At 27.0% G+C, this 21,080-nt stretch overlaps 4 protein-coding genes across 8 annotated transcripts in view; 3 read left to right on the plus strand and 1 right to left on the minus strand.

Moving 5' to 3' along the window:
- LOC130665655 (A disintegrin and metalloproteinase with thrombospondin motifs like) overlaps positions 1-5,679 on the plus strand; it is a 100,701-nt gene extending 95,022 nt beyond the window's left edge. For 4 of the 5 annotated variants that reach the window (XM_057466256.1, XM_057466417.1, XM_057466167.1 and 1 more), the window contains 5 exons: positions 746-872; positions 962-1,066; positions 1,141-1,289; positions 2,883-3,484; positions 5,504-5,679. In XM_057466256.1, the coding sequence (XP_057322239.1) occupies positions 746-872; positions 962-1,066; positions 1,141-1,289; positions 2,883-3,484; positions 5,504-5,637 (1,117 nt within the window). In that variant the 3' untranslated portion in view covers positions 5,638-5,679. The remainder of the gene's footprint in view (positions 1-745; positions 873-961; positions 1,067-1,140; positions 1,290-2,882; positions 3,485-5,503) is intronic. The other variant, XM_057466496.1, reaches the window with a different exon arrangement.
- A 794-nt stretch (positions 5,680-6,473) lies between these two features.
- LOC130665995 (A disintegrin and metalloproteinase with thrombospondin motifs like) lies at positions 6,474-12,664 on the plus strand. Its single transcript, XM_057466665.1, has 13 exons — positions 6,474-6,702; positions 6,786-6,843; positions 7,526-7,737; positions 7,818-8,082; positions 8,834-8,939; positions 9,030-9,159; positions 9,646-9,794; positions 9,867-9,916; positions 10,171-10,297; positions 10,372-10,515; positions 10,589-10,715; positions 10,907-11,014; positions 12,459-12,664. The coding sequence occupies exons 1-13, from the start codon at positions 6,646-6,648 to the stop codon at positions 12,588-12,590; spliced, it is 1,665 nt and encodes a 554-aa protein (XP_057322648.1). The 5' UTR covers positions 6,474-6,645; the 3' UTR covers positions 12,591-12,664.
- Positions 12,665-12,754: 90 nt separating this feature from the next.
- LOC130665922 (A disintegrin and metalloproteinase with thrombospondin motifs like) lies at positions 12,755-20,756 on the plus strand. The gene is made up of 14 exons (XM_057466572.1): positions 12,755-12,897; positions 12,998-13,058; positions 13,146-13,360; positions 13,898-13,975; positions 14,702-14,912; positions 15,001-15,118; positions 15,180-15,309; positions 17,466-17,611; positions 17,688-17,749; positions 17,842-17,965; positions 18,026-18,190; positions 19,162-19,288; positions 19,360-19,467; positions 20,620-20,756. The coding sequence occupies exons 1-14, from the start codon at positions 12,835-12,837 to the stop codon at positions 20,686-20,688; spliced, it is 1,677 nt and encodes a 558-aa protein (XP_057322555.1). The 5' UTR covers positions 12,755-12,834; the 3' UTR covers positions 20,689-20,756.
- Positions 15,314-20,870, minus strand: LOC130666132 (homologous-pairing protein 2 homolog). Its single transcript, XM_057466931.1, has 3 exons — positions 20,795-20,870; positions 16,209-16,369; positions 15,314-16,121 (listed from the first exon to the last, which is right to left on the minus strand). The coding sequence occupies exons 2-3, from the start codon at positions 16,359-16,361 to the stop codon at positions 15,669-15,671; spliced, it is 606 nt and encodes a 201-aa protein (XP_057322914.1). The 5' UTR covers positions 16,362-16,369; positions 20,795-20,870; the 3' UTR covers positions 15,314-15,668.
- Between the last annotated feature and the right edge of the window lie 210 nt (positions 20,871-21,080).

Raw genomic sequence — 21,080 nt, forward strand, 5'->3', positions numbered from 1 at the left:
AATTTAAATGTTATTCAAACCCTGATTAAACTACTAAATTCGACCGAATTAAACAGAATTAAATTTTTAATTCTATTTAATTCAGATAAATTCTGTTAATTCGGTACGTAACTTAAAAATTAATTCTGTCTAATTCGGCGGGAAAACCAGAATTTGTCCAAATTAAAACGAATTTAAATAATTCTATTCGGTTTAATTCTGATTAATTCGAAAATAATTCTCAAATTTCTGGTTCTGAATCCGAATTGAACTGAATTAAAACGAATTTGAAATTTTTAAATCGCTTTTATTCTGTTTAATTCAAATTCAAATTTTCAATTCAGTTGAATTATGTTTTGCGGAATTCGACAGAATATAACAGAATTAAAATTTTTAATTCGCTCGAATTCAGTTGTTTAATCAGGGAATGGTTTCGAATAGATAAGTTGATTTATTTCGATACTTGGCAATAAAAAAGAGTTTAAACCAAAAAAAGGCACAAATTCGAGTCAAGACCTTTCTAATATTACCTAATTTTTTTAAAGAGATATGGCGGGAACTAAATTTTCCTTATTCTCTTAATAATATAAGTAATAATAATAATAGTAGTAGTAGCAGTAGTAGCAGAAATAATAATAATAATAATAATAATAATAATAATAATAATTATTATTATTATTATTATTATTATTATTATTATTATTATTTTTCTCTTAAGTGAAAATAAAAATAAAAATGAGGTATTTATAATTTAATTATTTTTTAGTGGAGACACAGCTACCTGCTTGTATAACGAACCACATCAAGACGATAAATTGTCACGAGTATTACCTGGTAAATTATTGACATTAGATGCACAATGTCGCAAGGACCGTGGCACAAGTGCATGTTTCGTAAGTTTAAAATTTTATTATTAAATTCTTAAATGTCATAATCAATATTTTAATTTACAACTTTTAAATATAATAAATTTAAATAACAGAAAGACAACAGGGTTTGCGCACAACTATTTTGCTTTGACGCGGGATCAGGTTACTGTGTCGCTTACAGACCTGCTGCTGAAGGATCTCCATGTGGGGATGGACAGGTACATTTAATTTTGAGTATTACTCATTTATTTACAAGAAATTATAATCAGTTTATTGTTTTTGTTTTTTCTAGTACTGTTTGAATGGTAGATGTGTACCGGAACACGAAAATATAATACCAGATTCTACGCAAAATATTCCTACTTATGTTCGTCATGAGGGTATTTACAATAATGCAATACACAGCCGCCCTTTTTCACAATATAATCATACAGATTACAGGTATTTATTTTTAATTATTTATTTAACAAAAATTTTTGACATTAATATGAACCAAAATTTCTCAGTTTCTGATTTTTTTTTTAAATAATTAATTTAAAAAATATTCGAATGCGTAATTGACTAAAATTTTAATCACTTACAAAATCAATAAATTATTTTATGAGCTTTTATTAATTAATTTTATTCAATTTATTATCAAGATTAATAAAAATTTCAAGTTTTATTTTAGCAAAAATAAAATTGATAATAAAAAATAATAATTTCCAAAATAAAAACCGTCAGAAACTGGTACGAAGTAAATAAATAGACTATTCACCTCAATAATTAATAATAAAAAATAATTTATTAACTTCGCTGAAGTTTATTATGAAGCTAAATAATAATTTTCAAGTTTTAACGACCGAGAAATAGATAAATGAGCTTTTATTATTAATAAATCATCCGCCTGAGTGGTAATAATTGAAATCAATAACAATATTTCCCAACAAATAACTAATTATTAACAGACATTAATTTAGTCGTTAATCCGAAACCATTAATTGATTATTTATTATCCCATTTAGTCTTTAGTCTACTATTTAAATATCAAGTAAAGTACTTGAATATTTATAATAATTTCAATCCTTCGATATTCATTTAAATGTTTTTATTAATTATCGACAGTTCCCGTGTAAAAAAAATTGTTAAAAAAAAGTCAAAAAAGTGTTGACTATTCTAAACTTCAAAACGTGACACAACGACGAACTTTTTTTGAACATTTTTTAAACTTTCGAAAATTCAAGAGTGAAATCAATAAATGTCTTAATATTATTAAGATATACTAAAACGAAAAATGACTAGAAATGGTTCATAATCCGTTTTTTCTGAACGTATTTTGCATTAAAAAATGTTAATTTGTAGTATTAAGTCAATTGTTTTTTTCTGTGCATTTTTATAAGTTTGAAAATCGTTTAAAAAAAGTTCGTCATTGTGTCAAGTTTTGAAGTTTAAAATAGTCAACACTTTTTTAACCTTTTTTCAACAATTTTTTTTTACACGGGTTATTAAGGCCATTCTCAGACAATGCCCCCCACTTTTTAAAAATTTTCAATGATTTTCAACTGTCATAAGCGTATCAAATTTTTATCAATTAATTAAAAAAAAATTCAAGCATTAATTCAAAAAAGGACAACGTAGTCGTAATTTCGTTGAGATATAGAATTTGAAAAAAATTACTTACAATTGATATCAGTTGGAAGTTAAACGAAATTTGTTGAATAAATTTTAGTAAAATCGTCATGTCAATTTTATAATTCGAATTTTTGAATTTTGATGGCTAAAATTTATTCAACAAATTTCGTTTAACTCCCAACTGATATCAATTGTAAGTAATTTTTTTCAAATTCTATATCTCAACGAAATTACGACTACGTTGTCCTTTTTTGAATTAAGGTTTTAATTTTTTTTTAATTAATTAATAAAATTTTAATACGGTTATGACAGTTGAAAGTCATTGCATATTTTTAAAAAGTGGGGGGCACTCTCTGAGAATGCCCTTAATTAAATATTTATTTATTTGTCATGATCACTATTTTATTAATAAAATATATACAGGTATCAATGGGAATCAACAACACAAAATATACTACAGTCAAATAATGAGTATTCAACACCGTATTACCCATATGACTATACATCATCAATTTATGATTATAATAATAATAATAATAATAACAATAATAATAATAATAACAATAATAATAATAATAATCCGTATTATTCGACGACTCCTTATTATAATGCATATAATTATAATAATAATAATAATAATAATAATAATAATAATAATAATAATAATAATAATAATAATAATAATGATAATTATTACAATAATAATTATAATACACAATCAATTCCTGAACATAATCAAATAAATTACAATGATTATGATAAGACAACGTTACCTACAACGACATCAACAATGACGTCAACGACGACGTCAACGACAACGACACCTCCACCTAAAAGTGTTAATTATAATAACAATAAGTATTATAATTATCACACTTATTCAACGACAGCTAGTTCAATATTACCGAATGTATATGATAATACGTTGAATAATGAAGTTAATCCGTATATACGATATACTAAATATCAGAATTCAGTAACTATGTCCACTACTCAAGACCAAAATCATCTGAGTACAGGTCGTGGTAAGAGAACATTCGACAATAAAACAAAATTTAATAAACTTTTCTACTTCTATTTTATATATTTTCGGATCTGAATATAAATTTATTTTTATTTAATATTTTAACTTCTTATTTTTCAATTTCAATGGATTATCTCTTATCACTACGCTCTTACTATGAAATACTTAAATAATGACGATACTCTTACTGTCAACTTAATCAATACTCATATTTTATTTACTTATCATCTAGAAAAATTGTTTAATTTTCTAGATGAAATCTTTACTTAACAATTACCGGGTACAAAAACTGGGACTACTTTTAAATTTCACATCTCAAAAATTAAATAAAAACCTTCAACTTTAATTTAAATAAAAAAATGAATGTGTACCCGCTTTTTTAACTGATTAAATAAAGGTCTAAAAAACGACTCAAGGTCATGCAAACATCGTGGTAACAGCAACAATTGATAATGAATTAGGTGTTCGATCAGTAGACACCTGTGGCATGATATAATCAATCATCAAATAAAAAAAAATGCATCTAAGCAAATCCACGCAACAAATTCTCATTCTTGTCTACACTCATATTTATTATACTCAGCAATTAATCAATAACACATAATTACAAAGGATACACTGTAAAAAATCGGGAGTGAATTCGGAGTGATGAAGGATTTTATTTAAATCCGAATTCACTCGGAGTTCCAGAGTAAAAAAAAATCACTCCGCATACACGGAAAGAAAATTATGGGAACTTTTGCTATGCATTATAGGAACAGTTCCCGTAATAGTATAGGAATTGTACCCATACTATCATAGGGATGGTTTTCATAATATATGGGAATAGATCCTATACCAATATGGGAACCATTCCCATAATATTATGGGAACTATTCCCATAATGGTACAGGAACTATTCCAATAGCATTATGGGAACCATTCCTATAATATTATGAGAATAGTTCCCATATTATTATAGGAACCATTCCTATAATGTTACGGGAATGGTTCCTATAATTTATGGGAATGATTCCCATAATATTATAGGAACAAATTCTATAAATTATAGGAACCATTGCTATAATTATAGGAACCATTCCTATAATGTTATGGGTAGCATTCTCATAATTATAAGAACTGTTCCTATAATTATGGCAAACATTCCTATAATTATAGGAACTACTCCAATAATTTATGGTGATAATTCCTATGTTGGTGTAGGAAAAAATTTAATAGAATTATGGGAACCGTTTCCATAATTTTCTTTCCGTGTACGGAGTTTATTTTTTCAGCGGAGTGATTTCGGAATAATCTGGATTTTATTCAAATCTCCATTCACTTCCCAAATTTTTTACAGTGTGAATAATAAACTAATGTATATGTATATATATGTAAATTGTAGGGGTGTGCGAATTCAAAAATTATTCGTAAATTTTCTAACAATTCAAAAAGTTACGAATGATTCGAAAAGTTTGAAAGTATTCGATTACCCGTGTAAAATAAATTCGTTCCAAAAAAGTTCTACATGTGAAATAAATATACAGATTGAACTTCGAAAGGAACTTTTTTGGAACGTTAGTAATTTTGATGGTAAAAAAAAGTTTTTATGAGGAAATTTAGAGTCAAAAAAGGACGTTTTTGGAACTTTTTGGGAATTTTATATAGACATTCCAAAAAAGTTCTAGAATCACCAATTTTGATTTTTTTATGGACTAAAAAAGGAATTCCAAAACATTCCAAAATCACTACTTTTGAATTTTTTATAGAACAAAAAAAAACGTCCATAAAAAATTCAAAAAAAGTTACCAGACCTTTTTTGAGTCTTTTTTTTACCACCAAAATTACTAACGTTCCAAAAAAGTTTCATTCGAATTTCTAATCTGTCTCATGTTTAGAACTTCTGTTCCACACGCGGAACTTTTTTGGAACGAATTTTTTTTACACATAGATTCGAACTTGATCTGCACACCCCTAGTAAATCGTCATCAGATTATAATATTTACTTAAAATATATAACTAAAATACTTAAAATTTTTAGAAACCGAGGACGGTGAGTGTGTGGATACGGCGACAAACTGCGCGGAGCTGATTAACAGGCTGAGAACGTGGCTGTGCCATCTACAATCTGTGAAAATTCGCTGCTGCGCCTCACTAAAAGGCCTCTGCAGATAGAATTTAATAAAAAAGAAAAAAAAAAACTGCTAATAAAATAAAGTCTTAAAAAACAAAAAACTTAAATTTTTTTTTATCTTCATTTTGATTGAAAAATTATTTTTAATCGCCAATAGAAAATATTCTGCGACTTTTTCATCCGTAATAAATATGTTGTTCATAAAAAATATCACATTAATTAAATTAATGTTTGACTAATTTTTGTTACAAAAATTTCTTTATTATCAATGAAAATAAAAAAAAAATTGTTTGAAAAAATATTTTTTATTTAAATATTGAAATAGAAAATATTGTAATTTACTTGTGTTTTAATTATAAAAAAATATATATATAAATATAAATATATAATTAAACGTATGGTCACGATAATGACGCTAAGAATTTTTTTAAGTAGAATTTATTAATATTATTATTATTATTATTTTATTTTTAATTATTGATTGTTTTATTGTGTAGAAAATCGTGAAAAATATAAATAATTTCTAATTGTTTTGACAAGAGATAAATCTAGTAACGAAACAAATGGAAAATAAAATTTATTGTGAGTGTGAACATAAAAATTAATAAATGTAAGAATAAAAAAAAAATAAATCATAATGATCTTGAATTTTCGTTTGATTGAATTTATTTCCTTGATGATAATTATCATAATTTTATTTAATTACAATAATGACGAAATAATTTTGGCCATGAAAATTTCCATAATTGAGAAATTATTAATCACTAATGACAAATTACGTTAAAACAAACAGGGCAATGAATTATTGGTGATTTATAAATAAATTTAAGTTAATTAATTTACGTAATAAAATTAGTAAAAATAAAAAAACAAAAATTACGTTTTGAAACCTTCGGAAAATAATCTGACATGTACTCAAGTAATTATTTATATTTTTAATTGATTATTTACGATATGAAAAATCATATAAAAAGTAACAGGAACACGATTTTAATTCAAAAACGTAATCCGTGATTTTTAATCGCATCATTGATTATTTTATATTCGCAATGATTAGCGCAATTATTTTAATTATTACCGTAATTTCACCATCTCACTGTTCGGAGGTAAACTTCAAACGATTTAATTTTTTTTAAATAAATAAATTGTCGTGAGTAATTTTTTTTTTAATAATTAAATTATTTTAAAGATTCACGAACGCATGACTCGAATCGAACGACGGAGTATTTTCCCATCATACAATAAAGGTAATTATTAATTATTATTTTTAAAAAAATTTTTCGTGATTAATATTTAAATGCTGGGTATTAATTATTAACATTGGTAATAATAATTAATGTATCGGACTTCAAAATTAATTAAATTATTTAAATTAAAACAATAGTTGGACAGTCGATAGCCGATTATTGAGCGCAACAAGTGTGTAAACACAATATTTTTTATGAAACATCTCAATAATTATCGAGATTTATAAATAAATAAATAAATTTTTTTTTTAAAACAATCCACTAATCACTCAAAGAAAAAGAAATATTTTAAAAGCCTGAAAAAATTTCCTTTTGTATAAAAAAAAATTTCTCTACTTGGAAATAACAATGAAAATTATTTTTCAATCGAAGCGTTTCCTGGTAGAAATTTTTCGGACTTTTCTCTGAATAACTGAAAAAGTCTTTAGAACTTTGAAAAAGTCTTTAGAACTTTAGAACTGAGTTTTTCAGAGAAAATTCCGAAAAATTTCCACCAGTAATTACCGCTTAAAAAATAAAAAAAATTCCTTTTTCTCAACCCTGATATTTGAAATTAATTTTCATATTTATCGTACTCTATTCTGGTGTTACAAAAAAATGTATATGGATACCAATTCACGCAGTATTCAAATTTCGTCTTTATGCGCGTAATACTATTGTATATTTTTATTTATTTTCCAAGTTCCTTATTATGAAGTTATGCCAATGTCATACGAAACAACAAAAAATGGAGATGATGAAAGCCACAAAGTAGTAATAAATGCATTCAATCGAAGCCTCGAAGTTTATTTGAATCCTACAGACGGATATTTAGTTAGCGAAAATACTCCCGTTTGGACTGTAAGGCCCGACAGATTTTCTAAAAAAGGTTTAAAATATCGCCAAGTACAGGACGTAAGTTTTCAAGAAACAGTCAATTAAAAATGGAAATTTAAAATTTTATTGTTAAAATAAATAAATAATTTATTTTTAAGCCTTTCAAAAATATTGGGAAAATATACCAGGATATCTTAACAAACTCGTCGGTTATATTGTATAGATCTAATAACGGACGGGTTAAACTATACGGAAAAATTCATAACGATTTTGTAGTACATCCAGTACCTCCACGATTTTTAAATGAATTTTTCCGTATGAAGAGAAGTATAACCGATGAAAACAGCGAATTTGAGGAATCCCATCCTCATATTATTTACCGACGAGAAGTTTCAAGTGACGACAATCTACCAAGCAGAATTAGTGAGTACTAATTTCAAAAGTAATAAAGAATAATTATGGAAGGGGTGTGCAAATTGAGTTCGCATTGAATCGATTCGAATTATTCGGTAATTTTCAAATTTGAAAGCTTGAACCCGATGAAAAAAGATTTTATACAATTGTATAAAATTATATTCAAAAAATGGCCCGATCCAATTGTATACAACTGTATAGAAATTGTATACAATTCTATACAAATTGTATACAAGCCTATATAATTATATACAATTTTATACAAATTATATACAATTCTATATAATTGCAATAATAGAATTGTATACAATTGGTATAGAATTGTATACAATTGGATCGGGCCATTTTTTCTATCCAATTATATATAGCCTATATATAATTATATATAGTCTATATATAATTGTATAAAAATTTTTTTTCATCGGGAATTATTTTTAATTTTTCAAATTACTTGATTCGAATCGAAAAAATTCTGATCCCCATACGAAAAAAATATATATACTCGGATATATACAGGCCAAGCTGCATATATAAAAATAATTTTTTTGGAAATTCGTGTCCGAGTTCTATTTACCTCTGAAAATAATTTGATTTATTAGAAAAAATCAAACAATTTGAAGTCGTTCAAAAAAAAATTTTCGAATAATACAGAAAGTTTCGAATTATTTGATTCGATAGGAATAATTCATGTTCGAACTATTCGCACACTTATTAATTATAGTTAATTATTAATGAATGATTTTTAAAATTAATTATTCAGAGCTGGTAGAAAGGGTAAGAAGATCTCAACATCGTAGAAGTAAACGAAGTGTACCGGAAATTATTTACCCACAATTATTAGTAATCTTGGATCACAGTTTATACGAGTGAATAAATTATACCCTACTTATTTTTTTTCTAGATACAAATAATCAAACTAATAATTACACCGACTAAATTTTTTTTTTGAATTGCAGTATTCTAGGCAAAGATTACAAATCAACTATTATGTATATGCTTTCTTTTTGGAATGCTGTCGATTTGAGATATCGATCATTAAGTGGACCAAGAATACGATTAAATATCGCGGGATTCGTTATATCGATAGTAAATATTTAATTATGTTATTTTTTTTATTTCTCTAATGCGGAATTTGTTCGAAATTTAATTCAAAGAATTCAATTTTTTTATTTTGAAATTTTTTATAATTTAGTAATATTTTGATATTTCATTAAAAATATTTTTTCGAGTATCGTTTTGAAACTTTTACTCAAAACTGAGTTTGAAGATTTAAAAAAAAATTTCTACCAAAATGATAATCGAAAGAAAAATGATTTCATAAAATTTATTACTGTTCTTACCCCTGAGTAATTTGGTAACGCGACATTTGACCCAATGAAAATTTTCCCGCGACAAAATACCCAATTACTGTACTAAATATATTTTACGATGGTTCATTTGATTGATTATTCACTTTTTTATGGATATTTTGTCCCAGATATTTTAATTTTCGGTATTTTGTCTTCGGGTCAAATGTTGCGTAGCCGCGAATTTTAAATTTAAAACATAAATAATAAAATAAATAAAATATAGAAAGAAGGCGGCACACCGTACATAGAAAACTTTCGTCGCGGAGAAGTAGAAGTTGATGCTGATTTAGCATTGACAGATATGAGCAAATATTTCTACACGGAATCAAGATTTCCATTTGATATGTACGATATGGCGGTTGCCATGACAAAGTAAAATTATTTATTATTTTATATATTTATATAATCAATAATACAGATAATAAAAAAAAATTTTTTCTGTAGCTACGACATGTGTAATATGGAAAATGGTTATTGTGACACATCAACATTAGGTAAAAAAAAAATACAAGCTGTTGCTAAAAACTCATACTTTTAAAGCTGCAAAAAAAAATTTATTGTCTTACTTGAATTTCTGTACAGAAAAAAATGAATTTCTTGGCGCAAAAAATTTTTTACTCGCCCCAAAAAATTTTTGTTTCCATTTCATAACGCAAAATTTTTCTTGCGCCAAGAAATTTTTTTTTCTTTGAACTTCCTGTTTACCAAAAGTTTAAATTACAAAAAATAATTAATAAAATTAAAACAGGATATGCATTCGAAATGGGAGCATGTAACAGAAGTCTTATAGACCATGTAACTGAAGCCGTAGGAATGATAGAAGATAATGGCGGTTACAGTGCCATTCTCCCAGCAGCTCATGAAGTTGGACACTTGTAATTAAATATTATAAATTTAAATAGTAATAATAATAAATAATTATTATAATTCAACATTTTAATAACCACAGACTAGGTCTCCCACACGACGGTTCTGAAGAAACGTCAGATTGTCCAGGATACGAGGGAAATATTATGACCGGCACTGTTACGTTTAGTCACAATAGTTTCCTATGGTCTAAATGTAGTAAGCGGTTACTTGATGAATTTTTCAGGTGACCATTTTTTTTACATTAATCATAATAATAATTATTAAGAAAAAAAATAAATTTAATATAAATATCGCAGCTCAACCGACGCAGTTTGTCTTTTTAATGAGCCGCAAAGAACTAAAAAATTACCAAACGTCTTGCCCGGAAAAATTCTATCACTCGATGAACAGTGCAAAAAAGTCTATGGATCTAGAGCTTGCTACGTAAGTTAATAAAAGTTTTTTGCAACGACCATTTGATAGAGGACCGAGTGAACAAGAGCAATTAACGCCTTGATTGAATTTAATCACCTGGATCTCTATCTTCTGGCAACGGCATTATTTTGACTTGAACAATTTAAGAATCTGAATGTTACTTAAAATGACAGTACTAATTTTTTTGTTTTAAACATTAGTATGACGAAAGAGTGTGTACGAAACTCGAGTGTTTTATGCCAAGAGGAGGCGGGTACTGTAAAGCAATATCGTCTGCCGCTGAAGGATCGAAATGCGGCGATGGAATGGTAACATTTTTAATAGTATATTACACACCTAGGGAGGAAAGTAGGAGATTATAACCCATGTGGCAGTGTTACAATTCTACTCACAACATCTTTACTCAAGGGAAGTAGACTACAGCTCTACTCACTCACAACTTTACTCAGCCTCAACTCTACTTACATTTTTTTTTTACTCAGGTTTAAGGGTAACGGTAACCGATTTTCAATCCAATTTAATTTACGGACAAACACTAGATACCTAAAATAGAGAGTCTTTAGCGTTTTTTAAAACCTTAACAGAGGGCTAGAAATTTCGTATTTTCAAAAATTCAAATTCGTCTCCGAGAAAAATTGTTTTAAAATTCTCATTTACTCAACGAGTGCAACAAAGATAGTCCCGTTCATTTTTCTGAGTGTGAGAAAGAGGTCTGGTAGCGTATCCCCTAAACTCTACTCAGTTACAACTCTACTCACAAAGAATTGCTATTTTATCGATAGGCTAAAATACATGAGCAGGCGGTGATCACTCAATGCTTTTGTATGGGACTCAATTTTATCAGCCGACTCAGTTTTTCCACACCAACTTAAAAGCACTGTCTTACAATTTTTAGAGTTTTTATAGCTATTTATACTAATTGTTGATATCCACAAAGTTACCAAATCAGCGGAATCAATTTTGGGAAAATTCGTTTTGTCAAATTCACTATTTAAACTCGGCCAACTCTGACAAAATTGGGCATGGTGGGGGGGCAGAAGTGATCACCGCCTGTACATGAGTCCAGTTGAAGCTGAGTAAAGATATAACTGAGTAAAAAAAACTGAGTAGAGTTAAGGCTGAGTAAAGTTGTGAGTGAGTAGAATTGTAACACTGCCACCCACGTGTGTATCTTCCTCCGTGCACAGTAAAAAACGAATCGTCAAAGTGTAAAAAAAAAGTGTGTTAAAATTCTGAGTGTTGAATTTTTAACACTTTTGTGTGTCAACTTAACATACAGTATTTATTTTGTTTGAACTGTCGTAATCGATTGATTTTTTAACATACAGAAATGTCATTATATTCGAAAGTAACACTTTTTATATGTTACTATCAAATCAACACACAAAATATGTTGAAAATAATCTCGACCATCACAAAAGAATTCTTGGAAAATTTTTATTTTTAACTTATGGGTGTGTAATTTTCTTTTAACACTTATAACATGTTGAAGTAACATATAAACAAGTGTAAAACGTTCGTTTTACACACGGATGTGTTGAGTTTGACGAATCCTTTTTTACTGTGTGTGTATACAATTTTCCACCAGATCTATATCTGAAAGTTTAAATTTTTACTTGTTTTCTCATAAAAGAAAAGAACGACTTTCCTCCCTATGAACAGGGCAGGAATTTAAACTTAAGGCGCGGAAATAGTGAAGAAAAAAATTGATGTTATTATAAATATAATAATTTTGGTATTTAATTTATACAGCACTGTATACGAGGGAGCTGCATCGCCAAAAATGCGACAACACTTCCTGATTTGGTGGCGACTGAACCAACATTTAGGAGGCGCCCAAATCGTTTTCACTTTGGACCTTCACCAATTTCTCACTTTAATTAAAGAAAATTAAAAAAATACTATCCTATTTAATTGTTAATTTATTGTTATAAATAATATTGTAAATAAAATATTTTTAAAAATATAATTTGATTGTCGAGTTATTAAAAACAAAACATGATAAAAATAATAAGCAGTATATCATACAAACTAATAATTTATGGACAATAAATATCAATAAATAATTTGTCTTCCCTGCATTATAAAACAAAATAAAAATTTAAACGCAAGACAATTTCATTTCAAAATGAATCGTCTTGCGGTACTCTTGTTCTCTGTATTACAATTTAATTTTGTTAAATCGAATCAGGTAAATTTAAATAATTAACAATTAAATATTTCATTAGGAAAATTATTCAAGTGATTTGTTTGTTAATTGATTAATTAATTAATTGATTAATATTTTGTAGCTTCATGAGTTAATGACCGACGATGAAATTCAATCGATTTTTCAAACCGATCGCGATAGTGGTAAATTATTTAGACATATATTTAATTAATATAAAAAATATATAATATTGAGTGTCATTTACTTTTTTTTTATTTTTAAATTAATAGTTCCCGAGTATGAAACAGTACCGATATTACATTCAATGAATAAAAAAAATATAAAATATCCCGAAGTATTTTTCCATGCGTTTGGTGATGACATATCGTTATATTTGTGGCCTGCTGAGGGATTATTATTCGGAAAACATACACCTGTTTATACAGTACAAAGTGATAAATGGTCGCCACAAGGCGTACGTTACACAGAGTACGATGAATATGGAGTAAGTCATTTTTAAAAATAGTTGTTACTTTATTTTTATTCAAATTATCCATTTTTTTTAAATTTGCCAGACTGCGGTTGGGAAATTTTTAATGGAAAACTAGAATGATACTGAAGTTAGCCGACGTTTAATAATTTTTGGATTTTTTTTCAACAAGTAAATTTAAAAAAAAAAAATAAAAAATTGCACCTATAGCTTTTTTTAATTTTCTATATGTGCATTTTTTTTATTTTGTTTTTTTTTTTAAATTTAATTGTTGAAAAAAAAATCCAAAAGTTATTAGACCTCGGCTAACTTCAGTATCATTAACTAGTGGATTTATTATTAATCGTTAAATCTTCGCACTGTTAAACTTTTTTATTTTTTTGATGTAAAATTAAAAATATTAATTTTATGATTAAAGAAATTTTTAGAAAATTAATTTTTTTTTAAATGATTAATTCGAATTATTCATGAAATAGAAAATAATAAATTTTCAATCCTTTTCTAAAGATTTATAATTGATTAATTAATAATAATAATTATTATTATTATTAGATTTATTATGCTTATCGAGATGAAAATAATAATGCAGCGATAATTGTACGCGATGGAATGTATAAAAAATATAAATTTGTAAGTAAAAAACTTAAAAAAAACATTTTAATATACATGGAAAAAAATAGTGGGAAAATTACAGTTCAAAATATCAGCAGTCCCTCTACTTTGAAACTGTATAAATTGTTTACCTAAAGATTGAAAAATTTTTGCCGAACGAAAATTTAAAAAATGCATGTAATTTGTCGGCTTAAAAATGACTTAAGGGGTAATTTTCGGCTGAAATTCTAGCAACTGTGCAAAACATTTCAGAAATTTAGATCCAGTAGATATTTTACTTTTCATTTTGTTTTTTAACTTCCCGCTAAGAAAATTGAAAATTTTCCAAAAAACGGGAAGTTATTGGTTTCGGTCCGATTTTCGAAAACCGAATTTCTAACAGATCTTGACGTTTCGACGTTCTAGGGAGTTATTATGATTAATTTCGAGATAATGTCCGAGTGTATGTATGTGTATACGTACTGAGATCTGGTAACTATTAGTTTTATACAAGACTTTTTTCAAGGAGAATAATTTTCCTGACAGAAGAAAATCCAAGTTTATTTGTACAAATAAAAAAAAAAAGATCAAGATATTTCGAGCTGAACTCAGATAACTTCGCTTGTCGCTTCTAAAAGTTATTTTTCTCTCAGTGTACTTGTAGTTTTTTTATACAAGTTTCCTGTTTTTGCACTAAAAACTGTAATTTTTCCACTGCTTTTTTTCCGTGAAACAAAAAAATTACTTATGATAAATTTATTTTAGGACGGAACTTTTAACAAAAATTATGTAATTCGATCACTCTCATCTCGAATTATAGAAAACATAATAACAAAAAATGCTTCATACTACAATCAAAAATTATTTCCAAAGCCTCATAAGGGAGGTTCATTTTTTCTAACAAATCACCACGTGATATTTCAAATGAACGAGACGAATGTCAAGTTAAAAAATCCCCGAAATATCATATTCCCAGGTGAGGACATCAACAAAACCGACCAAAGTATCCCTCCTATTTTACAATATTATTAATATCAATAAAATAAAAATTAACCAATCCACAGATAATCCACCAGCGAGTAACAAATATATGGACATCAATAATAAAACTGATAGAAAAAATAATACCAAAGACGTAATATATCCCGAAATTCTTTTGATTCTGGACTACGACACATTCAAGTCAGTAAATAAATAAATAATTTTTTTTATGAATAACAAATTAATTATTTTAAAAATGCAGATCATTTGGATCAGATATATCTGAAACTCTAGTATATCTGGCGGCATTTTGGCACGGAGTTGATTTGCGTTACAGACAACTATCAGATCCTCAAATAAATATAAATCTCGCGGCAATAATAATTGCATTGGTAAGCAATAAATAATTATTTTATTACTATTGTTATATTTACAGTCTCCAGGTACAACAGAACACTAATTCTATGGTATAAAAAATATTTTTTTATATTCAGTGCAGTCGAATTCCATTAACTCGGACAATTAGTCTACGGAGGACCGGAAATTTATTAGAATTTCCTAGTTAACGGATGCCCCTTCTCCCTTAAAAAGTCAACTATGGCGCATGCGTTCTGACATATACATGAGTGATGCAAATATAAACATATATAAACACATACAAATGTATAGCATGGTCAAGATTGAGGGGAAGTTCCGAGATAATGAAATCCGAGTTAATGGATTTCGACTGCAAAAAAAAAAAATGTATCAATTAACCGACGATTTTTAAATCGATACCGATTTCATCATAGAGCGCTTTTTTAGTGCCCGGGTATCCTTCCAAAATAGAATCAATGACATCAGTGCAGAGTCTTTTACGTTTATGATACTCACGAGAATACAAATCGTAACTTTTTTGTACTTTTTTCTTCTTCTCTCCCAAGTCCTGGGAATTATTAGCAGCCATCAGGTCATTCAATTTTCTATCCAGCTGCTCAACTCGTGACTGAATGAGCGCATACTCTTTCTGTGCCTCTTCTAAGCTTGGAGTAGCTTTCAAAGTTGCCAGAGTCGCTTCCCGCGATTTTATTTCTCTATCAAGACTTTGAAATTTCGTCTCAAGTTCATTCGCGTGGGCTTTGAGTTCTCTGTCAACGCGAATCAGTTCATGCGGTTCCTTTGTTGAATCCGGAGCAATACAATATATTTTTATTTTACCGTATGTCTGCAATAACAAGACATTAATCAATCATTGCAATAATTAGTAGTCACTAAGTAAATAAATAAATACTAAATCTTTTTTTAAATTTACTTTTTCCAATACTTTTCCTGCTTTTACTAATTTATCCAACGACTGTTGGATAGCCGGTTTTTTAGTTCCCTCAGGAAGATTTGATGCGATGTCATTGACATTGAATGGCCGGTGACGTGATTCCAAAAATTTATGAACTGCTTCTGTTGTCATTTTATTATCTAAATATAATTCATTTCATTTGTTCAAATATTTGTACTAATTATTAATCTTGATCACGTGCAGAATATGCAAATATCCAAATTTATCGCGGGTATTATGGATAATTAATTCATTGATTAATTAATCAAAACATTAATTTTTTAAAAGATTCCATTGGTTATAAATCTGAAGTTAGCGGACTATAAATTTTTGAATTTTTTTTTCAACAATTAAATTTCAAAAAATAAAAAAAATAAAAAAATGCACATGTAGAAAATTTAAAAAACTAGAAGTGCAATTTTTTGAAATATTTTTTTTTTTTAATGTATCGTTTTTAAAAAAATTCAAAATTATTAGACTGAAGTTAGCAGACAATTATAAATTTTTGAATTTTTTTTTCAACGATTTAATTTCAAAAAATAAAAAAAATGCACATGTAGAAAATTTAAAAAACTATAAGTGCAATTTTTTGAAATATTTTTTTTTTTAATGTATCGTTTTTAAAAAAATTCAAAAATTATTAGACCGAAGTAAGCAGACAATTATAAATTTTTGAATTTGTTTTTCAACGATTTAATTTAAAAAAATAAAAAAAATAAAAAAATGCACATGTAGAAAATTTAAAAAACTATAAGTGCAATTTTTTGAAATATTTTTTTTTTGTAATGTATCGTTTTTAAAAAAATTCAAAATTATTAGACTGAAGTAAGCAGACAATTATAAATTTTTGAATTTGTTTTTCAACGATTTAATTTCAAAAAATAAAAAAAATAAAAAAATGCACAGTAGAAAATTAAAAAAGCTACAGGTGCAATTTTTTAAAATATTTTTTTTTTTTAATGTATCGTTTTTAAAAAAATTCAAAAATTATTAAAAGTAAGCAGACAATTATAAATTTTTGAATTTGTTTTTCAACGATTTAATTTAAAAAAAAAAAATAATAAATAAAAAAATGCACATGTAGAAAATTTAAGAAACTATAAGTGCAATTTTTCTAATATTTTTTTTTTTCATAATTTATCGTTTTTTAAAAATTCAAAAATTATTAGACGTCGGCTAACTTCCATATCATGATAAACTTGGATATTTACACTGATAATAATAATTTTTACTCAGGATAAAGACGCAACACCGTACTTGGATAAATTCCGTGTTGATGATAATGCAATAAATGTCAAAGCTATGAAAAGTATGGGACAGTATTTATACAATGAAACGAGATTTAGAAAAAGTAGTTACGATATCGCGGTCTTGATGACTAAGTATGCTGTCATTATCATTTAATTTCAAAAACTAATTTTATTTAAAGTAATAAATTTTTACAATTACTGTTAATAGACTACAAGTATGTGAGTGGCCACTACTGCCAAGTGATAATTCAAAATGCGTCCCACTGAGAGGTATTTTTTTAAACTGAAGATTGTCCATGACTATTAAATAATTAATAATAATAATAATTATTATCAAGAAAGTAAAAATGATTATTTTTAAGGTATAAGTAATTTTGGATCTGCGTGTGTATGGAATAAAGGAACCAAAGCTTTAGAAGCAGTAGCACTCGTACACGATGAAGGATTCAATGGAATAGCAACTGCTGCCCATGAATTAGCTCACATGTAAGTTTTGAAAATATACTGAGAGTTTATTTAAAATAAAATTAAAAAAAAATCCAACAGACTAGGAGTGCCACATGATGGGTCAGCATCAGCCCACTACATCGGAGGTCCAGGTGCAACTAAATGCAAATGGGAAGATGGGTATTTAATGAGTAGCGATCGGTTTGATAGAAAAGCCTTCCGATGGTCTGATTGTACTATAGAATGTTTTAAATTTTACTTACAGTAAGTATCCGGCAATTAAATCAACCCAAATAGCACAGAGACAACTTTGATGTCTTCTAAAAGAACAAGACTCATTTTTTTTGGTCCTAAAGCCGATTTTTTTTATGTACCTGAAGATCGGAACGTTTTTCGCGCAACGAAATGAAAAAAACTTGTGATTCGACTGCTTTAGGGGTAATTAGGGGTGACTCAAATTTTCGGCTGACATACTAGCGCCTGTGCGAAACATTTCAGAAATCTAGATCCAGTAGATTTTTTAATTATCATTGTGTTTTTTTATTTCAGTATCGCGAGAAACGTTTCGATCTTCAGGTACATTTTTTTTTCTTTATGTAAATAAGACAAAACGTTTCTGAAATCTACACAGAAAAAAAGGATTTCTTAGTGCAAGAAATTTTTATTTGTCCCAAAAAAATGTTTACTTGCCTCAAGAAATTTTTCGAATTATAAATTGAAAACTTAAAATTTCTTGGAGCGAGAATAAATTTTTTTAGAGCAAGAAAAAATTTTTTGAACCGAAAAATTTTTTCTTGTCTCAAGAAAATTTTTGTTTTCAATTTATAATACAAAAAATTTCTTGCGCCAAGAAATTATTTTTTTCTGTGTAGATTTAGTAAATTTTTATGATACTGAAGTTAGCAGACGTCTAATAATTTTTGGATTTTATTTTAGACAGTAAATTATAAAAAAAAAAAATTTTGACAAAATTGCACCTGTAGTTTTTTAAATTCTCTACATGTGCATATTTTTATTTTGATTTTTTTTCTGATTGATTTGTTGAAAAAGAAATCCAAAAATTTTTAATTATCTGCTAACTTCAGGATCATAAATTTTTTACTTTTCATTTTGTTTTCCTCCCGCGAAAAACGTTCCGATCTTCAACCGATCTACCCCAGATGTCACAAATCCAAGTGTGTTACTTGGGAATGGTTAATTTTTTAAAATTATTAATTATTTAATTATTTTTAAAGGCTACCGATGGCACGCTGCCTTTATAATAAACCGACAATAAATAGGGAACTACCAGCAATTTTACCCGGGACTTTGATGTCATTAGACGAACAATGTTATCATGCAGGAGCTCTTGATGCTTGTTATGTAATTGAATATAAATATAATAAAAAATAATGATAATAATTGAATTAACTATTTGATAAATAATATTTTAGCATGATGAGCGCGCGTGTGTTTTGCTTTATTGCACGAGAAAAAATGCAACCGATCAATGTGTCGCAACAGCACCAGCTGCTGAAGGATCAACATGTGGAAATGAAAAGGTAGAAATAATTATGAGGGTCAATGTAGCTGACAATTGTCAAATTTTTGAATAATAAATTAAAAATATTAGTGAGGTAAGAGACCTAGTACCTAATCACTCAGGTATTTGTATAGATATATTTAGTAAATATAGATATACAAATACATGGAGTGATCGGGTACTAGTTCCCTGATCGGGTACTAGTTCCCTGATCGGGTACTGGGTCTCTTACCTTAGAATAAAAATTTAAAAATGCGTATTTGGATAATTTGAAATGATCCTGACGTAGCAGGCAATTAAAAATTTTCGGATTTTATTTTGAACAATTAAATTTGAAGAAAAAAAAAAACTGAAAAAATGCACATGTAGGAAATTAAAAAGACTATAAGTGCAATTTTTTTTAGTATTTTTTTTTAAATAATTTATCCACTAAAAAAAAATCCAAAAATTATTAGACGTCGGCTAACTTCAGATGATCCTGAAGTTAGCAGGCGATTCAAAATTTTTGAATTTTTTTTTCAACAAATCAATTACAAAAAAATAAAAAATAAAAATATGCACATGTAGAAAATTTAAAAAACTACATGTGCAATTTTTTCAAATATTTTTTTTTTAATGTTTTATCGTCTAAAAAAAAATTCAAAAATTATTAGACGTCTGCTAACTTCAGTATCATTAACTTCAGTATCATAATTTGAATGTACCATGATACTGAAGTCAGCTGACGTCTGATAATTTTTTGATTTTTTTTTAGTGGATAAATTATTAAAAAAAAAAAAATTTGAAAAAATTGCACTTGTAGTTTTTTAAATTTTCTACACGTGCATATTTTTAGTTTTTGTTTTTTTGTAATTGATTTGTTAAAAAAAAATCCGAAAATTAATAATTGCCTGCTAACTTCAGTATTATGAATGTACCAGACATTAGACAATTTTAAAATTATTAATTAGTAGAGTAAATAATTAAAAAAATAAAATTTGAAAAAAATGCACATGTAGAAAATTTTGAAATCAACAAGTGCATTTTTTTAAAATATTTTTTTTTTAATTATTTACTCTATTTATTTATAATTTGTCTCATATCTGCTACATTCTCAGACATGAATAATTACGAATCCTTTTATATTTCCCAAAATATTGAACAATTAATTAATAATTTGTTTATATTGCAGATATGTATCCAAGGACGGTGCATCAACAAAAGACAATGGCGAACTTTTAGTAGAAATTTAATGGATTAAAAAAAAAATAAAAATAAAAATGTTTTAAGGAAATAAATGATTAGTGATATAAATAAAAGTATTTTATAATAATGTATAGAAATATTTAAATTATAATGAAGTTTACCTTAACCCCAAGTATGTTTGACATTTAAAAAAAGTAAATACGCACCATAAACACAAGTGTTAAAATTCAGTCTCACAGATGGCGCCAAATTTCATAATCCTGAAGTTAGCAGAGACAATTTAAAATTTCGAATTTTTTTATGATACTGAAGTTAGCAGGCGTCTAATAATTTTTGGATTTTATTTTAGACGGTAGAATAAACAAAAAAAAAATTTCGAAAAATTGCACCTGTAGTTTTTTAAATTTTCTACATATGCATATTTTTATTTTTTATTTTTTTGTAATT

This window comes from Microplitis mediator, chromosome 1 (genome assembly GCF_029852145.1).
Source record: "Microplitis mediator isolate UGA2020A chromosome 1, iyMicMedi2.1, whole genome shotgun sequence".
Taxonomy (NCBI): Eukaryota; Metazoa; Arthropoda; class Insecta; order Hymenoptera; family Braconidae; genus Microplitis; species Microplitis mediator.

Excerpts from the sequence above, each read along its gene's own strand:
- LOC130665995 (XM_057466665.1), top strand. The coding sequence starts at position 6,646 with ATGATTAGCGCAATTATTTTAATTATTACCGTAATTTCACCATCTCAC. Across the intron at positions 8,940-9,029 it reads TTGGATCACAGTTTATACGA|TATTCTAGGCAAAGATTACA; the intron begins GTGAATAAATTA and ends TTTGAATTGCAG. Across the intron at positions 9,917-10,170 it reads TTGTGACACATCAACATTAG|GATATGCATTCGAAATGGGA; the intron begins GTAAAAAAAAAA and ends AAATTAAAACAG.
- LOC130665922 (XM_057466572.1), top strand. The coding sequence starts at position 12,835 with ATGAATCGTCTTGCGGTACTCTTGTTCTCTGTATTACAATTTAATTTT. Across the intron at positions 17,612-17,687 it reads ATCGCGGTCTTGATGACTAA|ACTACAAGTATGTGAGTGGC; the intron begins GTATGCTGTCAT and ends TACTGTTAATAG. Across the intron at positions 19,289-19,359 it reads GAGCTCTTGATGCTTGTTAT|CATGATGAGCGCGCGTGTGT; the intron begins GTAATTGAATAT and ends ATAATATTTTAG.
- LOC130666132 (XM_057466931.1), bottom strand. The coding sequence starts at position 16,361 with ATGACAACAGAAGCAGTTCATAAATTTTTGGAATCACGTCACCGGCCA. Across the intron at positions 16,122-16,208 it reads CAGGAAAAGTATTGGAAAAA|ACATACGGTAAAATAAAAAT; the intron begins GTAAATTTAAAA and ends TTGTTATTGCAG.